At 43.7% G+C, this 26,774-nt stretch overlaps 2 protein-coding genes across 6 annotated transcripts in view; one reads left to right on the top strand and one right to left on the bottom strand.

Annotated features, from left to right (window-relative positions):
* ggcx (gamma-glutamyl carboxylase) overlaps positions 1–567 on the top strand; it is a 79,627-nt gene extending 79,060 nt beyond the window's left edge. The window contains exon 15 of the mRNA XM_072266672.1: positions 72–567. Within this exon, the coding sequence (XP_072122773.1) occupies positions 72–225 (154 nt within the window). The 3' untranslated portion in view covers positions 226–567. The remainder of the gene's footprint in view (positions 1–71) is intronic.
* The window catches only part of mat2ab (methionine adenosyltransferase 2Ab), a 36,705-nt gene extending 14,302 nt beyond the window's left edge, over positions 1–22,403 (bottom strand). For 2 of the 5 annotated variants that reach the window (XM_072266676.1, XM_072266675.1), the window contains exons 1-9: positions 22,178–22,402; positions 19,978–20,055; positions 19,580–19,702; positions 19,386–19,498; positions 19,159–19,302; positions 18,281–18,499; positions 16,847–17,029; positions 15,665–15,798; positions 15,510–15,565 (exon numbers count right to left, since the gene is read on the bottom strand). In XM_072266676.1, coding sequence (XP_072122777.1) covers positions 15,510–15,565; positions 15,665–15,798; positions 16,847–17,029; positions 18,281–18,499; positions 19,159–19,302; positions 19,386–19,498; positions 19,580–19,702; positions 19,978–20,055; positions 22,178–22,268 — 1,141 coding nt within the window. In that variant the 5' untranslated portion in view covers positions 22,269–22,402. Of the gene's footprint in view, positions 1–426; positions 4,155–6,740; positions 6,982–12,257; positions 15,566–15,664; positions 15,799–16,846; positions 17,030–18,280; positions 18,500–19,158; positions 19,303–19,385; positions 19,499–19,579; positions 19,703–19,977; positions 20,056–22,177 lie in introns of those variants that run through there. The other 3 variants (XM_072266677.1, XM_072266673.1, XM_072266674.1) reach the window with 3 other exon arrangements.
* Positions 22,404–26,774: the final 4,371 nt, after the last annotated feature.

Here is a 26,774-nt window from a genome sequence, read left to right as displayed (position 1 = left end):
TTTAGTTTGTGCTTCCCAGGTATTAAGAGCTAATTGCGAACCACCTTTCTCTTCATCCCAAATTACCCCAGCTTCCTCATGACCGGCTACGCACTGAGGAACGTCATCTTTGGACGGCCTTCGGAGGAACAGCTGGCAGAAGAGTTTCATTACGCTGACATGAAACCTTCCGAGAGTGTAAATCCTGCACCTCAGAGCAAGACAGAAGATCGTATGGAACTATGAAGTTGGTACGGCCACCGTACACATTACAACCCCAAAGCTTCAGTGGCTAACGGATGCAAGTTTCATACAGCTACCAGCACTACGCACCCCGAACTGGATTTTTAACTGAATCTTATGGATGGTTTGTGAAAACCAGATTTTGTTTTTCATTTCAGTGCCTTGGGATCTGGTTTGTTTTTTTAAAAAAAACACAACACAAAATCAATCTTTAAATATTGTAATTAAATTTCACACTAAATGCTGAGGGTCCAATTTAAGGTACTTCCGAGAAGGATTATGTGGGACACCACTGCAAGGCGTACTATTTTTTTAGTGAAATATTCAATAAACCCTTGGCCGTCTCTTTGCTTAATTTTACTTAATTGTAACTTCCAGACCTTTATGAGTCATGGTGTGGTGTACTGGTAGGAGTAGTATGATCATTGATTGAGTTGGTTGTTCTCCCACCAGGTTGGACAATGCCTGGTGCATGACTGTTTAAATGAGCTTAATGCACAGGCAGCCACCGCACGGTTATTGACAAATTGAACTCGAGGCCCAGTGGCATGATATCCAAGACATCTGTGTGATACCCCTTACATTTGGTCCCCTATTCTGAGGAAAGACATCCTTGCCATAGAGGGAGTACAAAGAAGGTTCACCAGATTGATTCCTGGGATGGCAGGACTTTCATATGATGAAAGACTGGATCGACTAGGCTTATACTCATTGGAATTTGAAGGATTGAGGGGGGATCTTATTGAAACGTATAAAATCCTAAAGGGATTGGACAGGCTAGATGCAGGAAGATTGTTCCTGATGTTGGGGGGGTCCGGGGCGAGGGGACACAGTTTGGGGATGCGGGGGGGGAGGCCTTTGTAGGACCAAGAGTGGGAAAAACTTCTTCACACAGAGAGTGGTGAATCTGTGGAATTCTCTGCCACAGGAAACAGTTGAGGCCAGTTCATTGGCTATATTTAAGAGGGAGTTAGATATGGCCCTTGTGGCTAAAGGGATTGGAGGTATGGAGGGAAGGCTGGTACAGGGTTCTGAGTTGGATGATCAGCCATGATCATACTGAATGGTGGTGCAGGCTCGAAGGGCCGAATGGTCTACGCCTGCACCTATTTTCTATGTTTCTATCACTAATTGTAACATGAGGCACACCACTACAAAATAAGTACACAGTGGGTTCCCGGGTTACAGAATTCCTGGCTTATGGAAACCGGACCTTGCTCAAGTTCTCCCAGACTTTGCTCTTGGGTACAGTTATCTCTTCAACAGGAAGCCCTGCGGAGATCATCTGTGGAGAAAATGAGTGTCTTCTCCGTCTCCTTCAGGTAAGGTAAAACATTACAAACTCGGGGTCAGCTCTTAAGACCATAAGACAAAGGAGCAGAAGTCAGCCATTCGGCCCATCGAGTCTGCTCCGCCATTTTATCATGAGCTGATCCATTCTCCCATTTAGTCCTACTCCCCCCTGCCTTCTCACCATAACCTTTGATGCCCTGGCTACTCAGATACCTATCAATCTCTGCCTTAAATACACTCAATGACTTGGCCTCCACTGCTGCCCGTGGCAACAAATTCCATAGATTCACCACCCTCTGGCTAAAAAAATTCTTGGGGATTTCTGTTCTGAATGGACACCCTTCAATCCTTAAGTCTTGCTCTCTCGTACTTGACTCCCCCATCATGGGAAACAACTTTGCCACATCCACTCCGTCCATGCCTTTCAACATTCAAAATGTTTCTATGAGGTCTCCCCTCATCCTTCTAAACTCCAAGGAATACAGTCCAAGAGCAGACAAACGTTCCTCATATGTTAACCCTCTCATTCCTGGAATCATTCTAGTGAATCTTCTCTGTACCCTCTCCAATGTCAGCACATCCTTTTTTAAATAAGGAGACCAAAACTGCCCACAGTACTCCAAGTGAGGTCTTACCAGGGTTCTCTTGTTCCTAAGCTGCTGATAATTTCCTCACTGATTAGCTCTCACCCACTCACACTGCATCAAAGATCCGTCACCACTCACTTCTCCCTCTCTGCTCTTTGAAAACCGGCCTCCAAGGCCTGCTGAGACGAAAGGTTTTGTACTACAATTTGGGGGGAAATTGTTCTTTCCAGCTCATGAAAAGTTCAGTTCATAGTTGGTTCTCAACAATGGAACCTTGCGTCATCAGAGAAACATACTTGTTTTTGAATACTAGTCAGAATGAAACACATTCTTCCAGTAACCAACGTCCCACACATTAGCAGTAATAACCTTTTTCCAGATCCTACATATCACATGCAAAATACCGGAGGAACTCGGCAGGTCAGGCAATGTCTATGGAAATGGATAAACAGTCGATGTTTCAGGCTGAGACCCTTCTTCAGGTCTGGAAAGGAAGGGGAAAGATGCCAAAATGATGGGGTGGGGGATAGCAGAAAAGTGATCGGCGAAGCCAGGTGGGTAGGAAAGACAAAGGGTTGGAGAAGAAGGAATCTGGTAGGAGAGGAGAGTGGACCATAGGAGAAAGGGAAGGAGGAGGGGACCCAGGAGGAGGTGATAGGCAGGTGAGAAAAGGTAAGAGGTCAGAGTGCGGAATAGAAAGAGAAGGGAAGGGAAGGAATATTTTTTTTACCAGAAGGAGAAATCGACATTCATGCCTTCAGGTTGGAGGCTACCCAGGCACCACACAAGGTGTTGCTTCTCCACTCTGAGGGTGGACACATCTTGGCACAAAGAGGACCGACACATCAGAATGGGACTGGAAATTAAAATTAAAATATTTGGCCACTGGGCAGTTCCTCTTCTGGCAGATGGAGTGAAGGTACTGGATGAAGTGATTCTCCCAGTTGATGATAGGTCTCACCAATGTAGAGGAGGTTGGATCAGGAGCGCCAAATACAATAGATGACCCCAGCAGCAGATTTGCGGGTGAGGTATTGCCTCACCTGGAAGGAGCAAAAAGCCAACTTGGAGGGAATCCTTGGGTCAGGCAGTATCTGTAGAGGGGACTGAACAATTGATATTTCAGCTCGAGACCTTTCACAGAACATTAGAACTGCACAGCAAGTACCAGCCCTTCTTCCAAAGATGTTGTGCTAACCCTTTAACCAACTCCAAGATGGATCTAGCCCTTTCCACATAGCCTTCCACTTCATCCAGTGTGTGCCCCCTGGAACAGCCTGTAAATCTGGTAGTCATCTGTTACGCGGCTGCTGGGGATGAACCAGGACACAGATGTTTGCATCCATCTCCACACCACCTCAGGAAGGCTCCGACTGGGAGGCACCTCTCACTGCCAGCCAAGAGAGGTCTTGGTGCTTATTGATCAGATAGTTTGGACTCATTGTTCCCCTCTCCCGAAGTGTTTTGCTTTGAAGAACTATACCACAAAAGGACAGGTAGTGTAGTAACATCCAGCACTGCGTTGTAGAGGGTCCAGGCCTAGCTCCCGCGATATCAGGGACAGGCAGAACCTCAGCAGGTAAGGACATTTGGTATCCAGATACTTGGGGTCCACACACCGACTCATACAGCTATACACGAAGGTGGTCATCATGATGTGGGCAACGTTGAGTACATGTTTGTCCCATTCTCGGGAGACTTGTGTGTCATGACCTGGCAGTGTCTTGGGTGATTACTGAGGCAGAGGAGTGAGGAAAAGCCATATCTGCGCCAGGTACAGCAGTCCCGAGAACATAAAACACCTGATGACCAAGTTCCTTCTGGACAGCATTTCCAAAAGCCCAATTTTTACTTCAAGATTCGCTACAGCCAGTTCTTGTTACACACCTTAGCTCCTCTGAACCAGATCCCCAGCGCATTCAGGTACTTGGGCTTGATGGTTAAGGGGACGTTGGATCGGTCAAGCCAGTAATCGAAGAGCATAACTTCGCTCTTCCTGCAGTTGACTCGGGCCTTGGATGCCAACTCGAACTGGCATAGATGCTGATCAACCTGCAAACAGACCATGGATTCCATAAGGCCCAGGAGCAGGCTGATCGAGTGTACTCTGCCGTTTCATCACGGTTGATCCAATTCCCTCTCAACCTCATTCTCCTGCCTTCTCCCCGTAGCCTTTTATGCCCTGACTAATCAAGAAATATCAGCCTCTGCCTTAAATGTGCCCTGTGACTTGGCTTCCACACTGCCTGTGGCAACAAACTCCAGATTCTCCACCTTCTGGCTAAAGAAATCCTCATCTGTTATAAATGGATGTCCCTCTATTTTGAGGCTGAGCCCTCTGCTCCTAGATTATTCCACCAAAGGAAACATCCTCTTCACATCCACTCTGTCTAGGCCATTCAACATTTGATAGGTTTTAATGAGATTTCTCCCCCCCCCAAACAAATTCTTCTAAACACCAGCGAGTACAGGCACAGAGCCTTCAATCCCTGCTCACATAATAACCCTATCATTCTCGTGATCCCCCTCTGAACCCTTTCCAATGTTAGCACATCCTTTCTTGGATAAGGGGTCCAAAACCGTCCACAGATCTCCAAGTGAGGCCGTATATAGCCACAACATTACATTCTCATCTTCTTTAAATGTAACATTTGCCTTCCTTACCACCAATTCAACCTGCAAATTCACCTTCAGGAAATCCTGCACGAGGTCTCCCAAGTCACTTTCACCTCTGAGTTTTGAAATTTCTCCCTGTTTAGAAAATAGTTTATGCTTCTATTCCTTCCACTGAAGTGAATGACCATATCCCTCCTGACACTGTATTCCATCTGCCACCTCTTTGCCCATTCTCCTAATCTGTCCAAGTCCTTCTGCAGCCTCTCTGCTTCCTCAATACTACCTGCCCCTCCACCCATCTTCGTTTCATCCCCAAACTTCGCCACAAAGCCATCAATTTCATAATCCAAATTGTTGACACGCAATGTGGAAAGAAGTGGTCCCAATAAAGACCCCTGTGGGACACCACCAGTCACCTGCAGCCAATCCAAAAAGGATCTCTTTATTCACTCTTTGCCTCCTGCCAATGACCTACCAAGCTAGTATCTTTCCTATAATACCCTGGAATCTTAACTTGTTTTGCAGCCTCAAGTGTGGCACCTTGTCAAAAACCTTCTAAAAATATAAGTACACAACCACTGATTCCCTTTTGTCTATCCTGCTTGTTCTTTCTTCAATGAATTCCAACAGATTTGTCAGGCAAGATTTTCCCTTAAGGAAACCATGCTGACTATGGCCTATTTTGTCACATGCCTCCTAGAACCCCAAAACCACATCCTTAACAATCAACTCCAAATTCTTCCAAACCACTGAGGTCAGGCTAATCAGCCTATAATTTCCTTTCTTTTGCTTCCGTCCCTTCTTGAAGAGTAGAGTGACATTTGCAATTTTCCGGCCCTCCAGAATCATGCCAGAATCTATTGATTCTTGAAAGATCATTACTAATGCCTCCACAATCTCTCCAGCCACCTTGTTCAGAACCCTGGGTGTAGTCCATCAGGTCCAGGTCCTTTCAGTTACCCAAACACCATTTCCTTAGTAATAGCAACTCCATTCACTTCTACCCCTCCACACTCTCGAACCTCTGGCATACAAATGACTTCCACAGTGAAGACTGATGCAAAATACTTATTCAGTTTGTCTGCCATTTTCTTGTCCCCCATTACCAACATCATTTCCCAGTGGTCCAATATCTACTCTAGCTTAATTTTTACTGTTTACATATTTTTTAAAACTTTAGGTTTATTTCTGATTTTTTTTTTAGTTGCCTTCTGTTGGTATTTAAAAAAATTTCCTAATCCTCTAACTTCCCACTAATTTTTGCTCAATTATATGCCCTGTCAATTGTTTTTATGTTGGCTTCAACTTCCCTTGTCAGCCATGACTGCATCATCCTGCCTTTAGAATAGTTCCTCTTTTTTTGGGATGTGTCTATCCTGCAGCTTCCAAATTGCTCCCAGAAACTCCAACCATTGCTGTTCTATCATCATCACTGCTCGTGTCCCCTTCCAATCATCTGTGATTCCACTGTAATACTGATACATCTGACTTTAGCTTCTCCCTCTCAAATTGCAGGGTGAATTCTATCATATTGTGTTCACTGTTTCCTAAAGGTTCCTTTACCTTAAGCATACTCTAATCATATCCGGTTTATTACAGACCAACCAACCAGAATTGTTGAGGCCCTAGTGCGCTCAACTACCAGCTGCTCCAAAAAAATCATTTTTGAAGCATTCCACAAATTCCCTTGGGATCCAGCATCAACTTGATTTTCCCAATCTATCTACATATATTGGAAAAACCCCCATGACTGCCTTTCTGACGTTTTTTTCTATCTCGCACTATAATTTGTAGACCACACCCTGACGCTGCTCAGAGGTCTAGAAATAACTCCCATCAGAGTCATCCTACTCTCGTGGTTTTTTAACTCCACCCACCTGGATTCCACATCTTCCAATCCTTTGTCACCTTTTTCAAAAGATTAGATTTAATTGTTTATTGATTTGAGATGTTGATCTTGTCTGTGTGCAGGGTGGTTTTGACTTGTCTGCCTCCACTGCCTGGTAATGTCACCTTGCTCATGGTTTTCATCCTTCCTGCTGGATTAGGCAATGGGTTCTCTGTGGCACACAAATAACAGGGGAGAGTGGACAGTTCCTCTTAACTCCAGATTTGATGGGGAAACTTTCTTCCACCCATTTATTTAAACTGCACTACTGATATCTGTGTAGAACAGCTGACTGCAGAATCCAATTTCTGACATCTTCCCTAATCCCCACTTTTGAGAGCATGTCCAACGCTGCAGGAAACAGTGGCATAAATTCTAGGAACAGAAAACAGGGAGAAATGGATACAATTCTTTAAGAGTGATCTGTCGTTCAATTAGGATGGGTGGGCAATCGTGAGATAATTCAGTAAACCCTGGCAAAACCACATGAAATCTGGTTATAGAACATTACAGCACAGTGTACAGGTCCTTCAACTTAAAACGTTGTGCCAACATTTTAACCTACCCTAAAATCAATCTAATCCTTCTGTCCTACATAGTCCTCCATTTTTCTATCATCCATTCCCCATCAAAGAGTTTCTTAGATGCCTCTTATACATCTGAGAAGAGAGCAAGTTATTGCTTCAGGTCAATGATCTGAAATCAAATCTTGGAAAAGTTAGAAGTTGAAATAAAAAAGTTATGAGGCAAACCTGCAGTTGAGTAGGACTTTTGAGGAGATGGTGTGGATTGTCTGGAATTTCTAGTGTTCCTATTTAAGTCCATGACTTTAACCCATTTATTATTCAGCAGATAACAGAGATGAGATGAACATAAGCGCTGGTGTCCTGAGTTTGGAGGATGCATAGAAACATAAAAACCTACAGTACATTACAGGTCCTTCAGCCCACAATGCTGTGCCAAACATGTACTTTAGAAATTACCTAGGGTTACCCACAGCACTCAATATTTTTCTAAGCTCCACGTATCTATCCAGGAATCTCTTAAAAGACCCTATCGTATCTGCCTCCACCACCTTTGCTGGCAGCCCATTCCACACACTCACCACCCCAAGATCCTTCTGATCTTCCACACTGCCAAGTGTCTTACCATTAATACTATATTCTGCCATCATATTTGACCTACCAAAATGAACCACCTCACACTTATCTGGGTTGAACTCCATCTGCCACTTCTCAGCCCAGCTTTGCATCCTATCAATGTCCTGCTGTAACCTCTGACAGCCCTCCACACTATCCACACCTCCAACCTTTGTGTCATCAGCACTTCCTCATCCAGGTCATTTATAAAAATCATGAAGGGGTCCCAGAACAGATCCCACCACACCACTGGTCACCAACTTTCACGCAGAATATGACCTGTCTATGACCACACTTTGCTTTCTGTGAGCAAGCCAACTCTGGATCCACAAAGCAAGGTCCCCTTGGATCCCATGCCTCCTTACTTTCTCGATAAGCCTTGAATGGGGTAATTTTACTTTCTCAAATGCCTTGCTGAAATCCATATACACTACATCTACTGCTCTACCTTGATCAATGTGTTAGTCACATCCTCAAAAAATTCAATTAGGCTCATAAGGCACCACCTGCCTTTGAAAAACTATGCTAACTATCTAGTCTTGTCTCCCTTTCTCTTCACCATTTACACCTCGGACTTCAATTACTGCACAGAGTCTTGTCATCTTCAGAAGTTTTCGGATGACTCTGCCATAGTTGGATGCATCAGCAAGGGAGATGAGGCTGAGTACAGGGACCCGGTAGGAAACTTTGTCACATGGTGTGAGCAGAATTATCTGCAGCTTAATGTGAAAAAGACTAAGGAGCTGGTGGTAGACCTGAGGAGAGCTAAGGCACCGGTGACCCCTGTTTCCATCCAGGGGGTCAGTGTGGACATGGTGGAGGATTACAAATACCTGGGGATACGAATTGACAATAAACTGGACTGGTCAAAGAACACTGAGGCTGTTTACAAGAAGGGTCAGAACCATCTCTATTTCCTGAGGAGACTGAGGTCCTTTAACATCTGCCGGACAATGCTGAGGATGTTCTACGAGTCTGTGGTGGCCAGTGCTATCATGTTTGCTGTTGTGTGCTGGGGCAGCAGGCTGAGGGTGGCAGACACCAATAGAATCAACAAACTCATCCGTAAGGCCAGTGATGTTGTGGGGATGGAAATGGACTCTCTCACGGTGGTGTCTGAAAAGAGGATGCTGTCTAAGTTGCATGCCATCTTGGACAATGTCTCCCATCCACTACATAATGTACTGAGTGGGCACAGGAGTACATTCAGTCAGAGACTCATTCCACCGAGATGCAGCACAGAGCGTCATAGGAAGTCATTCCTGCCTGTGGCCATTAAACTTTACAACTCCTCCCTTGGAGGGTCAGACATCCTGAGCCAATAGGCTGGTCCTGGACTTATTTCATAATTTACGTACTATTTAACTATTTACAGTTCTATTACTATTTATTATTTATGGTGCAACTGTAATGAAAACCAATTTCCCCCGGGATCAATAAAGTATGACTATGAGTATTCCTAATCATATTATGCCTCTCCAAATGTTCATAAATCCTGCCTCTCAGGATCTTCTCCATCAACTTACCAACCACTGAAGTAAGACTCACTACTCTATAATTTCCTGGACTATCTCTACTCCCTTTCTTGAATAAGGGAACATCATCTGCAACTCTGCAAACCTCCAATCCTCCAGAGCCTCTCCCGTCCCCATTGATGATGCAAAGATCATTGCCAGAGGCTCAGCAATCTCCTCCCTCCCCTCCCACAGTAAGTAGCCTGGAGTACATCTCATCCAGTTCCAGAGACTTATCCAACTTGATGCTTTCCAAAAGCTCCAGCACATCCTCTTTCTTAATGTCTATATGCTCAAGCTTTTCAATCCGCTGTAAGTCATCCCTACAACTGCCAAAATCCTTTTCCATAGTGAATACTGAGCAAAGTATTAATTAAGTATCTCTGCTATCTCCTTCCATTCATTGCACATTTTTCCAGTCACTTGGTTGGTCCTATTCTCTCACTTATCCTCTTGCTCTTCACATACTTAATCCTGCTCACCAAAGCCTTCTCATGGCCCCTTCTGGCTCTCCTAAATTCATACTTAAACTCCTTCCTGCTAGACTTATAATGTTCTAGATCTCTATCAATACATAGAGCTTGTGCTCCTGGTTTCCTCATAAAAGGGGAAATTGGTTTATTATGGTCACATACACCGAGATACTGTGAAAAGCTTGTCTTGCATGCTGTTGATACAGAGCAAATGATTGCACTGTGTGTTGAGCTAGAACAAGGTAAAAGACCAGAATGCAGAATGAAGTGCAACTATCACAGAGAAAGTGAACTGCAGGTAAATAATAAGATCAGAATGAGATAGATTGTGAGGTCAAGTCAATCTCATCATATTAAGGAACAATTTAAGTCTTATAATAGTGTGGGGTGGAAGCAATCCCTAAACCAGATGGTACATACCTTTGTCTTCTGCCCAGTGGGAGAAGAGAATGTTGGAGGAAGGTGGGCCTTTAGATTAGGCTGTCTATCTTACTGAGGCAGCAAGAACAGACAAGTGTCCGTGGAAGGGAGGCAGGTTACCTTGGTGTGCAGAGCTGTGTCCACAACTCTGCAGTTTCTTGCAGTCACGTAGAGGAACTTGCCATACCAAACCATGATGCATCAATAAAAAATTGGCAGATGTTGAAAGGGACATGATAAATTTCTTTAGCAACACACATCAAAGTTGCTGGTGAATGCAGGCCAGGCAGCATCTCTAGGAAGAGGTACAGTTGACGTTTCGGGCCGAGACTCGTCTTTAGTAATGGATTTTCATTACAGATGTGAATTTTGAAACTAAACTATTAGATGAGCACAAGGAAGTACGAAAAGGCCCATGGATGAACATAGGCATTGCAAGGTGGGCTGCTGCAAGTTTTTCTTGAGCTCAAGTTCACTGAGGGTGGAAGAGGGAGGCTGGCCTAAAAGTTTGGAATGGTCAAGATAAGCAATTTCTTAGAAAATTCAAGTACAAAATGTAGCATCACTGTAAAGGCACCCACTCATTACCATTGAGAACTTTGGTGATAGGACTGCCATGGTTCCGGTGGGTAGGGAGTTCCAGTGATGAAGAAGGACAAGGGAATATTTACAAGATAGCATCAGATATGACCGGGAGGAAAATCTGAAGATGGTGTTCCCATGTATCTTATTGATGGTACATGCTTCAGCCACATTGCATTAATTGGGAGAGTGTTTTATCTGTTTAGTGTTCTGTCCTTTCCAGTTTTAAGATGCTCTATCGTTGAGAACTGGAGTCAGTCCAGATTAAATGCCGAATATTTCTGAGTCTCACATGGTTAAAAAGGCTTTAGAGTGAAGGTGGTTATTTGTTGTGGAGTCTTGTGAACCTAAATTATACAGAGACAGAGCCTGCAGATAATAGAATCTGGAACATCAATGTGCTTGAAGAACTCAGCAGGTCTAATTCCTATCTGGGAGAAAAGGAATTGTCAACTTTTTGGGTTGAACCTATTCAGCAGGACTGGTGACAAGTTGGGGGCTGATCTAGATAAGTTTCTGGTCAACAGATGCCATTGAGTTGCAGGGGAAATGATTAGGCTATCTTAGAGATGCCAGTTGTCTGTCTGGCTCTTGTGTAGTGTGAATGTTGGCAGAATAACCATTCATATCATCATGTTGTACAGGTCAATGACTTTGTGATAACAGATAGTTTTAAAGCACATTTGGCATTAGTCACTAGCAAGAACCTTTAGTCTTAAGCATCAGTTGATGGCACCTGGCAGTTTACTGTATTCTGTACATAGCCATTGATTTCACATCTGGCTGCTGTGATGGTGCAGACATGACAAAGCAGAGAATTACTTAAGAATTACTTGAGCAGTAAATGGTCACATTTATTAATGCAGCCTATCTTTTGCACTTGTACCAAACACTATTGAGGACAAGGATGTTCTGGAACTCCTTTATGTTGTTATCTGCCACTAGAGACATAGGCTGTCCAGTCATTGAAACTCACTCCACAAAGTGAGAGTCAAGAGATGATTGACTGATCCACTATGACAGCACAGTATAGAGACAGAAAATCTACAGTACATTATAGGTCCTTCAGCCCACAATGTTGTGCTGACTATGTAACCTACTCTAGAAGCTGGCTACCCTATAGCCCTCTATTTTCTAAGCTCCATGTACCTATCTAAGCCTTTTGTATCCACCTTTGCTGGCAGTTCATTCCACGCACCCACCACTGTGTGAAACACTTACCTCTGATATCCATCTTCCAAGCACCTTAAAATTATGCCCCCTTGTTAGCCAGTTCAGCCCCGGGAAAAAGCCTCTGGCTAGCCACACGATCAATGCCTCTCACCCTCCGTCATTCCAAGGAGAAAAGGCCAAGTTCACTCAACCTATTCTTATAAGAAATACTCTCCAATCCAGGCAACATTCTCAAATCTCCTCTGCACTCCCTCTATAGTCTCCATATCCCTCCTGTAATGAGGTGACCAGCTTTCTAGTAGCAGATATATTTGGATTGGTGGAATTTTGAATGAGAATGAGTGAGAACATTTACACATCATAATTTATGATTTATTAGTTTCAGCTTAAAATGGAAAAAAAAATATCCCACATTGCAATCTATTGGCCTGAATGATGTATCTAGTCAAATTCACAACTTTGCTGGACTGGGATTATTTGTAATACATAAAAAAAACTCCCAAGAATGGCAAAGTGACATAAAATGATACTGTATGAGACATCCAGCTCAATTAAGATACAATAGTATATACTCTACCGAATGTAAGGCCAACATGTGCAGCAGTGATAGACCTGTTTGCACTGGATATGATTCCCTCAGTTTCCATTAATATTTTGTCAAATAGTGACCCTGGGTATTTCACAATAATACAAGAACCAACATTTAGCTTTTATATATAGAATTGCAAATAAGGCTGCAACAAGAGTTTGGGTTTTTAACCAGTAGTGTGTGGCTGATTCCAATGTACTAAATAATTGATGATGAAAACCCAGAACCAGAAAGATGAGTTAGCACAAATCATAACACAAATGAAATGAAATGTCCTAATGAAGAAACATCAACTGTTCATTCCTCTCAATAAATGCTGCCTGAACTGCTGAGTTCTTCCTGTATTTTCTGAAGTACCTTAGAGATATTACAGGTCAGGCAACATCTATTGAAGTACCTCTGCATTTTCTTTTGTATCTGTGGGTAGTTTAGGTTAACAGTACATGATAGCACTTAATACATTCCATCTGCCTGAAAGAGCAGAGATAAGATAGTAGTTGGCTGACCTATGCTTTCTATGGAAAAAATTTGTATGACTGGAGAAGGGCCTCTTACATTCTTCATGCCACAGAAATAAACTTGGGTATACTCCTACTTCTGAATAGGATTTAAGTATAGGCTTAGTTCCTCTTTCAAACATTTACCTCCTGACATTCACTTTTTGAAATTTACAGCTGAGTGCAGATCTTGATTTGGTGAGTGATATTCCATTTAAGCAGAAATGAACCTGCAAGGTGTTTAGAACTAAGGGGCCCTGATGGGGAAGTTTCTTCGACTGGTTTTGCCATTGAAATCAGCAATATGGTGAATATACAAAATGTATACAAATACTGCTCACAATGAATAAACCCACCAAAGGAACTTTACTAGCTTGTACTCCTTACTGGTCCCCTCCACCTTGTTCTTGTTTTTGCCCCTTCCATTCCAGTTCCAAAGGGTCTGGGCTTGAAATGTCAACTGTTTATTCCCCTCCATAGGTGCTGCCTGACTTGCTGAGTTCACCCAGCATTTTGCATGGTACACAATTCTCAGCTGTCCAAGAGCTTTAAATATCAGATTAAGTTCTATGCTATAAAAGTAGGTCAGCCAAGGTTCAATTCAACCTACCAAATGTGACGAAGCTTCACTGCTGGACTTGTACATCAAGGGGAATGCACTACCCATGTAAGCCCAGTGAGCTTGAGTGGTGAGTATTAGTTAGGCTTCCCGGACATGTGGACAGATGCTGCACCCTTAACCTATCTTACCCAAATCTTATGTGTAGAACTTGAGCTTGTAATTTGCTTTACACCACCAAGACTTTTAGGAAGGCAACAGGAGCATATCCTACATGTTCCAGTGTATGCAGATGTTGAAAGCTTTCATGTTACTACCAATGGGAGATTCAGGCAGCTTAACAAGACACAAACTAAAGCTATCATGCTGACTTGGAAATGCAGTATTTCAGTAACTCCTGGAAAATGCATACAAAGCTGGTAGATTAGCATTAGTTGCTAGGAAATAGTCAATGAAGCATTAAGCTGCCAGTTCCTACCTCAGGAACACATGATATACAGCACTGAAATACCCCATCTTGGTTCCCTGCAGGCTTCGTCTTTAGTTGATCAACACCTTCACCGATCAAGTATTAACCAGCAGTAGCAGTATTAAAATTTGCGTGCTCAGCTCCAAGTAGGATTTTATAGCCGTTGTAATAAGGAATATGCAGACACAAATAAGCAGTTTATATGGAGAACCTAGCACTTTATTGAGGTCTAGCATTTGGACTTCTGATAACAGACATACGTAATAACTGCTAAGTTACAAAAAGGCACTTGCCGATCACAGCAGTGGCTGAGAGCATGTAAACAGGCCAGCTTCTCTGTACAACACCAGCCAAGAGGCACTCACCAACTGCTGGACATGCCTGCCCCTGTGTTTAACACCAGCCAGACCCCCTGTAGGTCAAGCCCAAGAGCTTTCTGTAGGACACCTTAGGCTTACCAGGGATACTGTGACTGAAGGAATTGCAATATATTTCTCTCTTAAAAAATATGACTTTTCTAAGCTGCCTACTGTGACACTGGCTTCTCTGTAACTACGCCAGGTCTCAGAATAAATAGGAACGTAATATTATTCAAGTATGAAGGTTAAATTCCTGGAGCCATCATTTCGCTGGCTTCTCTGTATCTACACCAGCTTCAACAACAATGGCTGCTATGTCCACTTGACTGAAACCCAGGAGCTCATTGTGCAGTTATGGATATTTCCTTAAAGATTTTAAAAAATACCAAAAGTGTGCAACCTACAGGCCTTGGAGGGAACCCTTGCCACAAGAGCCTGTTCAAAACAAAGTTTAAAAACGAGGTTTGGCTAGTGCAGAAACAACGATGCATAGCTAGTTGTTATTTCCTTTGAAAACCCTTTTGCTGTTTAAAAATCATTACGTACGTCCTCAAAGAAAAACAGGGGTTGGTAAGAAGTTAAAACTCCAAGTTGGTAATCCAAATAGGACTGCATGATAGTCAGGACATTTAAATCACACTATGGGCCAGGACTACACAATAAGCACCATTACTGTAAGTGTCCCAATGTTTGGGCAAAGCACTGACCTTTGTGTACAAGCAACACTATAGGTTTCATTTGGGGCATGATATGCAAAGCAGGTCTTGCAGACATAGGGTTACAGTTGTAATGGGGACACTTAGTGTCTGGTCATCCAAACCCAAAAAAATTGATCCTCTGCTTTATGGTCCCTTTCAACCCTCACCCTGAACAGAAACTACATATTAGCAATTCAGTGGCTAGCACAAGAGGGTCAAGGACAAACTCCGCGTGATAGAGAATGGGAGTAAAGAAAGAAGATAGATTCCGCCACTAGCAAATGGGAGTTATGGAGGACAGGATATATGGAAAGGGTCTTTCTCCCCGAGTCTGCAGCTTCTCTGTATTATACACCAACAGATCTGGGGAGAAAGACTTTACACTCAGCACTTAAGTTTTTTAGGCACTTCCCAGGGGAAGCTATCCCTACCAAAATGGCCGTAGGCTGCTGTCTTCTGGTAAATTGGCTTCTTCAAGTCCAGATCCCTGGAAAACATTAAATGTTTTAGTAGGTCTTCAGTACATCCCATTTCTACCCTCATCTCAAATCTACTACCTTATCCAACCATTGCACAGACAACTTACCTGACAATAACACCAGGACGCAGATCAAAGTTCTTCTTCACGATCCCCAGGAGTTCCTTCTCACTCATTTCAGATGTGCCGTAGGAGAAAATGGAGATGGACAAAGGGTGTGCTACTCCAATAGCATAGGATACCTAAAAAAAAAAACAGATCAGACATCCTATTAAGGCACACTGCCACACAAAACTTGTTAATTCTTAGAAGTCAAATAAATGGAGAGCACTGTACTGGAATTATGGTTAGAGTTAGGGTTGTCTGCAGCTGCCACTTGACAGCTTTCTGAACATCACTAGACAGTGGACCCTCCCCCTGATTTCAGACATACCACTGGATCTCCGCTGCTCTAAACCCTGGTTAGAGGCAAGATCGGAGGCTAAAGCAACACCTTCAGGAAAGGCTAACTAAAGTCAACCATGGGAGTTAGTGATAACATGGAAAGCCAATGGCTGTCAACCGGTTCCCCAAGATGCAACACCTTACAATACATCTGGGTACCTTCCAACCTGATGGCATGAATATTGAATTTTTCCCGTAAACAAATCCCCCCCCTTCCTCTATTCCCACTCTACTTCTCACCTGCCTACTATTTCCCCTGGGGCCCCTCCTCCTTCCCTTTCTCCTATGGTTCACACTCCTATCAGATTCTTTCTTCCCAGCCCTTGACCCTTTCCCACCCACCTGGCTTCACCTGATACCTTCCAGCCGGCCCCTTCTCCCCACTGAAGAGTCTTGGTCTGAAAAGACAACCATTTACTCTTTCCCACAGATGCCGCCTGACCCACTGAGTTCCTTCAGCATTTTGTGTCCCCCAAGTGTCACGTTTGAAGGACAGTTGCAAAGTAGAAATCTCAGATCAGAGTCCAATCATTTACTTTACTCCCATTAAAGTCTCACTTCCTCTTCTTCCTCCACCCCCCCTTAAAGCACACTCACTTTTTAACCCCAGTTCTGAGCACAATGAAGAAAAGCATCACAAATGCTGCTCAACTCAAAGTATTTTTTATTTTTGTTATCAGGTGGTACAAGTGAACACTGAGTTTATTGCTTCAGTTATCACTGTACTTCGGTTCAACTCCAACTTAGATCGGAGACTAAACCACCACCCGACAGGTAATCACTAAACCATTTGTTTTATTTTAAACGCTCATCACGCAGGCCAATTTGGATCAGTCAGTGACTCACCTGCACAAGAACACGTCGGCACAGACCAGCTTTTACCAGAGACTTGGCAACCCATCGAGCAGCATAAGCAGCAGAACGATCCACTTTGGTGTAGTCCTTGCCAGAGAAAGCACCACCCCCGTGTGCACCCCATCCACCATAGGTGTCAACAATGATCTTTCGGCCCGTGAGGCCCGCATCTCCCTGTTTTGAAAGGCGTTTTGTTTTGAAGTTTTAATTAACACCAGAAAAAGCAAACAAATGTTAATATTGTCACTAGATATGGGAGCTTGTAGCTCTCCCCTTCCCTCGAATGAAGTTTACTTGTAGCTTTAATAAGTACAGAACACTGGGTGAACACCAGTATTTAAAGACATATTACGCATCATCCAAAACTCAAGTACATACAGTCCATTTGCTGTGATTGCAAAGGGAATCGCAAACCATCTTTTGGTTCTGACAACTGAAAGTGCCACATTTCAGGAAATTTGAGTATTTTTATGGTGGTAGGATGGGAGATCAAGTGCAGAAGTGACAAAAATGGCACTGGGGGATGGGAAAAATAGATTAGTGTGACTGATAAATGATCTAAAAAAAAACAAAGCATATAGTTAAGAGTAGACAGTGAAACTACTTCCCAAATGGCAGAGGATCAAGGTCCAATGACATACTGAACAAATCTAAGCTGCAAGTCACAAATAGCAGAAGGAAAAAAAATCTAAACCCAACACATGTTGATACTGGAATTCTCTGCCAGAGATAGTAAAGGCATTTTGAACTTTACTTCAAAAAGGAGCTCGATAATTGAAAAGAAAAAGTAATTTACTGGAATAACAAGATTGCTGTTACAGAGCAGGCATAGGTCAGACATGCTGAATGACCCCTCCCATACCAAACAATACTCCTTTTCCTAGTATCTGCATACCTAGTGACAATACTGTTACTGATCTAAAAATACATGCAGTCACATTTGTTTTTATTTACTAAGCTTCCATTACATTTAAATGATGGCATTGATATTTTCAGGACACAGCTTCAACTAACTCACAAGATTTCACAAAACTCAAAACACAAGAGCCAAGCAAATAGTAAGCCTCTTCCAGTCACTTAAAATAATCGAGCTCATGTGGAGGCAGCTCACTGATACAGAAGATAACCCCTCTGCTCCTAGTTTCTATCCAGCAACCCTTTTCACATGCAAGCAATGGTAAAGACTGCAGTTTATGCCCTTACCAGTGTCTAAACCTGGCTAAAAATACCAGCTGCTAAAAAGGAGTAAGTATGTGGATAAAACACCAAAAGCAAAGTAAGTTTTCCCAGCACGTTTGCAGATACTGAAGCAGCAACACCCAGGGGCATGCAGAAAACCAAGCTTCATGAAACACAAGGTAATCTAAGATGTCACTTCAGTAGCTCCATAAGACTTTTATCAGAACAAGAACCGCGCTAGCCAACCTGTGGTCCACCAATAACAAAACGTCCACTGGGCTGCAGGTGATATATGGTCTCCTCGTCCAAGTACTTGGAAGGCACCACAGCCTTGACTACTTTGTCCTTCAGAGCATCCCTCATCTCATCCAGTGGAACATCTTCATCATGCTGCACAGATATGACAATTGTGTGCACACGGATAGGAATAACAGCACCATGGTCCTGCAGGTACTGCACAGTGACCTGCGAAGGCAGAAGAGGACAAGTTTTTAAATAGTTTTGACACCTGCAGGTCTCTGGCCACCAGAGACAGGACTGATTCATAAAGACTACCAACTTTAAGAGCAAATGGGCAAACCAGCAGTGAGTGGGGGCCTGATCAACTATTGGAAAGTAGTGTTGTACAGGAGGGTAACAAATCATCATTTGAACTTTTCTTGAGAACAGCAGTGAAGTGACAAGGGGGGGGGGGGTTGAAATCTTCACAGCAGGGTGTTGATAAGGCAATGATAAGGATTTAAAAATAATAATGAAAAAACATAACTGGGTTAGAGGACAATGATTCAGCATTTGGGTGAGTCAAACAGTACTCACGGCAACTGAAATGTACAAAGAAAATTTATTATCCAAGTAACCCTATGCCACCATACAACTACCCTGAGATTCACTATCTTGCAGGCACTCACAGTAGTTGGTACAATAGAATAAGAAAACTACACGCAGACTGACCACCAATTGCATAAGAAAACAATCTGTGCTAATGCAGAAAAGATAATAAAACAAGGAAAATACACTTGCTGAGCTGCCGGCAGTGACCAAGGGGCGTGACAATGATCTTTTAAAACCAGCCCACTCACAGAAGTGGACAACTATCTGTTACAAATCCAACAAGCTCACCTTACCTGTGTTTTGCAATCTGGTCGGAGCCAGGGCAGAGTGCCATTACGGCGCAACTCAGCCATTTTGGCATTCAGTTTGTGAGCAAGAACAATGGTAAGGGGCATGCACTCTTCAGTCTCATCTGTGGCATAACCAAACATAAGACCCTGGAGAAAGAAAACTGACAGCTTAGTTCCACAGCAAATGAAATGGCAAACACATTTTAAAGACACTGACAAATTGCTCTTACTTGATCTCCAGCACCAATATCCTCTTCATTCCTATCCAAATGAACACCTTGTGCAATATCTGGAGATTGTTGTTCCAAAGCAACTAGAACATTGCAGGTCTTGTAGTCGAAGCCTGTAATAATCACAGTCATTATCACCACACAATTCATGCACAGCAATCAAAACAGTTAAGAATACCCACTCAGTGCCGCACCTTTTGAAGAATCATTGTATCCAATATGCTTAATCGTATCTCGTACAACCTTCTGGTAGTCAACAGAGGCCCTGGAGGTAATCTCACCACACAGCAGAATCATACCAGTTTTTGCGACAGTCTCTGTAAAACAAAGATCAGGTACAATTTCCAGTAACTTAATAATAATCTTTTATTGCTATTCCAGTTTTAAAAAAAACAATTAGGTAAGGAACACTGAATGGAATGTAGAAACACAAACTTTATAAAACCTGTTTGTTGCACAGAGCGCAAACAACTTATTATTCCCATCACAAAATAATTAGACGAGTTGTCTAAATCCAGTATTAATACACCTAGTAAACAAAAAAAAAATGAAGCATAATTAACAAACAGAAACATTTCTCATCAGAACTTACCGCAAGCAACTTTGGCATCAGGGTCTTGTTTGAGGTGGGCATCCAGCACAGCATCACTAATCTGATCGCAGATTTTATCTGCAAGTACAATTACCTTTAATTAACATAAAGCTACACAACACACTGTCACTGACTCTTGCAATTGCAAATACCAACCCTCCAACAGATTTGATTTGTCCCCTCCTCACAAGCTTACCAAAATTTGACACACAAGTTAAAGAACTAGGCCATTCAGCCCATTGAGCCTGCTCTACAATACCATTATAGTTAATTAATTATATCTTCAACCCCATTTCCCCCAAAAACTTCGATAACCCTTACTAATCAAGATCCTATCAAACTCTTTCCAATATACCCAAAGACCTGACTGGCTTCAACAGCCATCTGTGGCCATGAATTTCAGATTCGTCACCTTCCAGCCAAAGAAATTCCTCTTTTCCAATGCGACATCCTCCTATTCCAAGGCTATACCCTCTGGTTCTCGTCTCACCCTCTATAGGAAACATCCTCTCCCAATCCACTCTCAAGGACTTTCAATATCCAATAGATTTCAATGATATCCCTACTCATTCTTCTAAACTCCAGCAAGTTTACTGGTACAGGTCCATGCATCAAGGCATAGGTAGTTTTATTCATCAACTGGAGGTCCCAAAAAAACTCCACTCAGTGTATGCTGCTATCCAAATGATACAGGAACAGAATTAGGCCATTCAGCCCATCAAATCTGCTCTGCTATTCAGTCATGGTTGATCTTTTAAACTTCACTTTCCCTGTAACTGTTACACCCACCTCTTCCCTTTCTGATTGAAAACCTGCCAATCTCCTGCCTTAAATACACCCAATGACATGTTCTCTCTGGCAAACTATCCTTGAGCCAAGGTTTAGATTAGGTCACCTCCAGAGATGCTGAATCATCCCAGTTGAAGTGAAGTGATCTAGCTCAGGGGTTCCCAAGTGGGGGTCCATGGACCCTTTGTTTCATGGTATTGGTCCATGGCATATATATTAAAAAAAGGCTGGGCTGGTCTAGCTGATTTCAGACAAGATAAACTGGGCTGGGCAGGAATTGGTTGCAAGGGATTGAAGAGACAGTGAGGATTATCCGTGTTTAAGAGTCCAACTACTGGAGTTAACTGCAATATTGAGTCCAGCTATAATAATTGCTGCATATTAATCAGATACAAAATTACATCAATTGATACGAGTGCAATTACACCTTAGTAGGGCTAGCAGCAAGCAGAGGAAGAGGCATGACCAATATTTCATTACCACAAACACAACAGCTTCCCGCACCACCAGGCTCAGAAAGAACTTCTTCCCCGAGGCTGTGACCCTACTGAACCTCACATCACAGCGCTAAGCAGTATTGCACCCATATCGTACTGTCTCAGTACTTTCATATGTGAGTGCTGTAGCACTTATTTTTTTTATTAACAGTTATTTTGTAAATAACACTGTTCTTTGCATTTCTGATCAGATGCTAACTGCATTTCATTGGCTTTGTATCTGTACTCGGCACAATGACAATGAAGTTGAATCTAATCTAATCAGGCTCACACGAGGCGCACTTCCACTTGCGTTTTCGTTCGCGGAGCCACTAGCATCAACGTAACCGACAGGTGACGGCATCAATCAGAACCAGGCGAGAGCCACAGGACATCTCCTATTGGTCAAGCGCGGCGATTAAGAGTTTGACAGCTGATGCCGAGATCCCATTGGTCCGCCCTCAGCGGAAGTGAGAAACGTCATCGCCTCCCCGGGCAGCGAGGCGATGCGGCAAAACGTGCCGGATGACCGGAGCGACGACGCCAGGTGGAAAAGCCGTCCCTCCTCGGACGGCCTATCCGGCATCTCCCCCGTCCATCCATCGCGCCGGACGATGGGGAACGCACACAAAGAGAGCCGGTCCACTCGCTGGTCGGGACTCGACACCATCCGTCCCCTCCGCGGGGTGCAAACACCCGCCCACTGAACTCGGGATCGGCCGTATTGACCACCCCGCCCGGACTCCCTCCCTCCCGGCCCACCCGCCGGCGGGAACCCGAACTCGATTCCGACCCCTCGCCCGCCCGGCCGTCGCTTCTGTGCCTTCTCCCGCTCTTTTCGAACATTCCAGAACTCGGGGAACCGGCCCGCGCGCGCGCATGGCCGGAGGCGCGCGAGCCCGCCCCCATCCCTCCCTCGCTCAGCGGACGCTCACCTGGATGACCTTCGCCCACGGACTCGGAAGTGAACAGGAAGGTCCTCTCGTCCAGCAGGCTCTGGTGCAAACCATTGATCTGGCCATTCATGGTGCTCGCTGCTCGCTGTCGGGCTCGGGGGGGAGGGAGAACGGCGTGGCGGAGGTACGTGCGCGCAGCGAAGGCTGGAAGCCACCTCAGTCCGTGCGGCTGCTGCTGCGTGGTGAATAATGGCAGCCAGCGCCGCCGCGGCAGCTTTTATAGCGACGCCCTCTCACGTGGGTCTTCCCCGGCATTCGGTCGGCGCAACCACTGCACGGTGAAAGGGGAGAGCGGCCGAGCAGGGGGAACCGAGCCCCTGTCTCTCAACACGTATTGACCGTAATATTAAGCATTCCCATACGAACTAATTTTGTATTTTCATGCTGGAACTGGCTGCAACGCAAGCGACCTGCAGTTCACTGTTTGCTGCCCCCTTTAGAGAATTTCGAACCCCACCCTTCCTGCCTTGGAGTGTTGTGGGCGTGGTTACACTGCGGCGCTCATGTCAATCACAGAAGATTGCTAGAGAATGCCGCAGTGAGGCGCAGTCTCATTTCTTCCATGACGAACTGGTTTGGGAGACCATGGTTTTGTTTGAAATAGTCATCTATGTGCATTACTTTTAGGGGAAACATTTGCTTTGAAATTAGGTACAATCTAAATGCTAAATACCAAACTATGAAGTATCTGTTGGTTGAAATGTTGATTTCCCCCCTCTGTTCCAACCACCCTACTCCCATTGTAATGATTTGATTAGGACCTACACGGTTCATAATTTATAAAAAAAACTCTTGGGAATACATACCACTGTTAAAATCTAATATCTTCATCCGATGCATTTTGAAATGCGAGCACTGTGCTTCTAAGTGCACCAGTTTATGTAGAACAATAGACGGGAATAGAATCGATTCGCCTAAAGAGAGATCTCTTATATATTAAAGTAACTGGGGGCTCTTGGTGAAATTTCTGATTAAACACAGCAAATCGTTTCAGTTTCTAAAATTGCCCTTTTCCAGTTCTCCTTCGTAGGGACAATAATCCACACCCGGCAAACGCAAAGCTTGCGTAACTGGCAGCAAATTTGCTACATTGTTCTGTCCTTCCTTGGAGCTTTGACGTTTTGCCCTATTCAGGATTTTAAAAGGGGATATAGGTACACAGGACGGTAATCAATCCATAACATCAAAAAACAATTAAGCTGCAGACGCTGGCACTCAGAATTTAAAGCTGAAGTTGCGCCGAAACCTCAGGCCAACCAACATTTATGGAGACAGAATAGACTTCAAATAATCCCTTTGTTCGTCCCTCTTGCTTTCCTTTCACTTAAATCGTTTGGATTTTTACGTTTTCGTAGGTCTTATGTCAGATTATTGACCTGAAACATGAATAATTTGTCTTTCTACAGATGCTGAGTGCTTCCAAAATTTTTTGTTTTTATTTTGGGTTTCCAGTATTTTGGGTTCGTGATTTTGATTTGTATTAATGCCATTTCTCTCTCTGCCTGTGTTTCTTATTCTGCTAAGTATTTTCTGTTTCCAAAGTTAGCCACCACAATTAGCCATAATTCTCATGAATAACTTGCATTTGGCTAGAGCATCAAAGCAACTAAACTTGTTTCTGTAGTCTTAAAGTAGAAGTTTGCTTTCATCTACCTCCTAATTCATCCTAATTATAAACTTGTCTCCTGAACTCCCCAGACAAATAAGACTATAAGACATCGGGAACAGAAATTGGCCTTTTAGCCTAATGAGTCTGCTCCACCATTTCATCAAGGTGGATCCATTTTCCTCTCAACCGCATTCACTAACCTTCCACGCCCTGACTAATCAAGCAGCTATCAACCTCCACCTCAAATACACTGCAAGGCCTTGTCTCCACAGATGCTGGTGACAATGAATTCCACAGATTCACCACCCTCTGGCTAAAGAAATTCCTCTTCATCTCCATTTTAAATGGATGCCCCTCTATTCTGAGGCTGTGCCCTCTGGCCTTCGACTCCCTCACCGTAGGAAACATCCTCTCCACAGCCACTCTTTCTAGGCCTTTCAACTTTCGATAGGTTTCAGTGAGGTTCCCTCTCATTCTTCTAAACTCCGGCAAGTACAGGCCCAGGGCCATCACTTGCTCCTCATATGATAACCCTTTCATTCCCGGAATCATTCTTGTGAACCTCCTCTGAAACTTCCAATGTCAACACATACTTTCTTAAATCAGGGGCCTAAAACTACTCACAATACTCCAAGTGAGCCCTCACCAGTGTCACCTAAAGCCTCAGCATTACATCCTTGCTCTTATATTCTAGTCCTCTCGAAATGATGCATTATCTAAGTACGGCAGTAATCCTAACTGAATTCAAAGGAGGTCACTAAAATAGCGCCAGAGATTTTGTCAGCTTTATCATGGTGCACTTCCGATTCTGCAGGAAACTGCAATGTCAAATAACTGACATTTGGATGATGTTTTATTAGAAAATTCTGTACTTTTGAACTGGTTATCATTTCAGAACAAGGGATATTGATTCTGCTCAGTGATCCCAATATCCAGGGGTGTCCCACCGCCACCATCCAGCTGGTTCTTGCTTTCCTCCAGAGGCTTCCCTTCAGTGTCTTTCTGTCCCATGAGATCATTCTAACTAGGAGTTTCAAACTCCCAGCTTGGAGCAGGAAGTCGTATGTTTCAGCTCCCGTCCTGATTGGAATGCACTGTCTGCAAGGGGATTTTCAAAATTCTGCAGATGCAGAAAATCCAAAGCAACACACACACACACACACACACACACACACACACACACACACACAAAATGCTGGAGGAACCCAGGCAGCATCTATGGGAAAGAATAAAGAGTTGACACTTTGGGCTGAGTCTCTTCTTCAGGACTGAGAAAGAAGGGGGAAGATACCAGAATAACAAGGTGGGGAGAGGGAGGAAGAGGCCAGCTGGAAAGTGACAGGAGAAGCCAGGTGGTTAGGAAAGGTCAAGGGCTGGAGGAGGAGGAAGGATCTGATGAGAGAGGAGAGTGGACAAAGGAGGAACGGACCCAGGGAAATAGGCAGCTGAGAAGACGTGAAAGGTCAGAGTGAAGAATAAAAGAAGGGGGACAGAATTTGTTCACCAGAGGAGAGGGAATTTTTATTGAAATCAAATCTGCAAATGAAACAATGCATTGGGTTTTGAGTATCGTGTCACGTTGGATGATTGGTCATGGGGGTTTGTTTGGGCGCTGCAGGCTAATTGGGCTGAAGGGACCTGTTGCTGTGCAGTATCTCTTTTAAAAAAAATTAAAATTATTATAAGTTACAATATAAAAAATATAACCAGGTGTTAGTGAATCTGTGAAATTCATTGCCATGGACGGCTGTGGAGGGGGATAATAAATCAGCCCTGATGGAATGGTGGTGCAGACTCAATGGGTCGAATGGCCTAATTGTGCTCTGTTTTCCCCCACTGGGGTTGGGCAAGTCTACAACCAGAGGTACTGGGTTATGGGTGAAAAGTGAGAAGTTTAAGGGGAACGAGGGGGAATTTCTTAATTCGTGAGTGTGTGGAATGAGCTGCCAGCACAAGTGGTACATGTAAACTTGATTTCAATGTTTAAGGGAAGTTTGAATAGGCAAATGAATAGTAGTGGTAAGGAGGGCTGTGGCCCCGGTGCAGGTTGATGGAGGGAAGCAGTTTAAATGGTTTCATCATGGACTAGATGGCCAAAGAGTCTGCTTCTGTGCTGTACCTCTCTGAATCTATGTTACGGCCTTACACACTGGTTTGTTTTTCTTGTTCTTCTCTGCGCCTTGTTGGGGCTTCGGGTGGCAACCCTGTCACCTCTTCAGCATTTGTCCTGTTTTTTTATGAGGCTGAATTACTAGCTTGATGTTCAACCCAGCACAGATGGAAAGCGTGCCAGGAGCCAGATTCAAACCCAGGACCACTCACCCCAAAGTCTGGTGCAATGCCACTCCACCACTGGCCAGCATACTCTGGTTAGAGAAAAAAATTAATTTGTCATATATGCTCTTTGCCTCATGTATCAAACTGCCTCAGACCATTGACTTCAGAGCAGCAGGAGCCCTCCTCATAACTATTAGCAACGATGGCAGGTACCGCCCATTCCGACAATTATTCTTTCAAATTTTAAGGTCAAAATTGCTACATTCTTTGGTCATGACTGCTTTGCATAGATATTCCTCCAAAGTATACCCACATCCTTACAAATAGATTAATTATTGATATTCATGAGGCCTTGCTGCATTTCATTGCTTGCTAAACAGGTTATTGACATAGGTGCTTTGCCAGTAAAACAAATTAATTGATGCCACATTAGTGAAAGTACTTTATTTTCTAACTTTTTATTAGGCCAGAATCAGGTTTATTATCTCTGACACATGTTGTGAAATTTGTAGTTTTACATTTATGTTGCAATAGCTGACCATTAAGGACATCTATCAGGAGCGTTACGTACACAGGCCCTTAGTATTTTCAAGGATCCCACCAGTCCATCCAGCCTCCTCTTGACTTTCTACCATCAGACAGGAGACTCCGATGCATAAAAACAAGAACAGTCAGGAGGGGAAACAGTTT

The sequence above is a fragment of the Mobula birostris genome, chromosome 8 (genome assembly GCF_030028105.1).
Source record: "Mobula birostris isolate sMobBir1 chromosome 8, sMobBir1.hap1, whole genome shotgun sequence".
Classification (NCBI taxonomy): domain Eukaryota; kingdom Metazoa; phylum Chordata; class Chondrichthyes; order Myliobatiformes; family Myliobatidae; genus Mobula; species Mobula birostris.
Note: the sequence above shows the minus strand (reverse complement) of the source record. Positions and strands in the feature narration are given on the sequence as shown.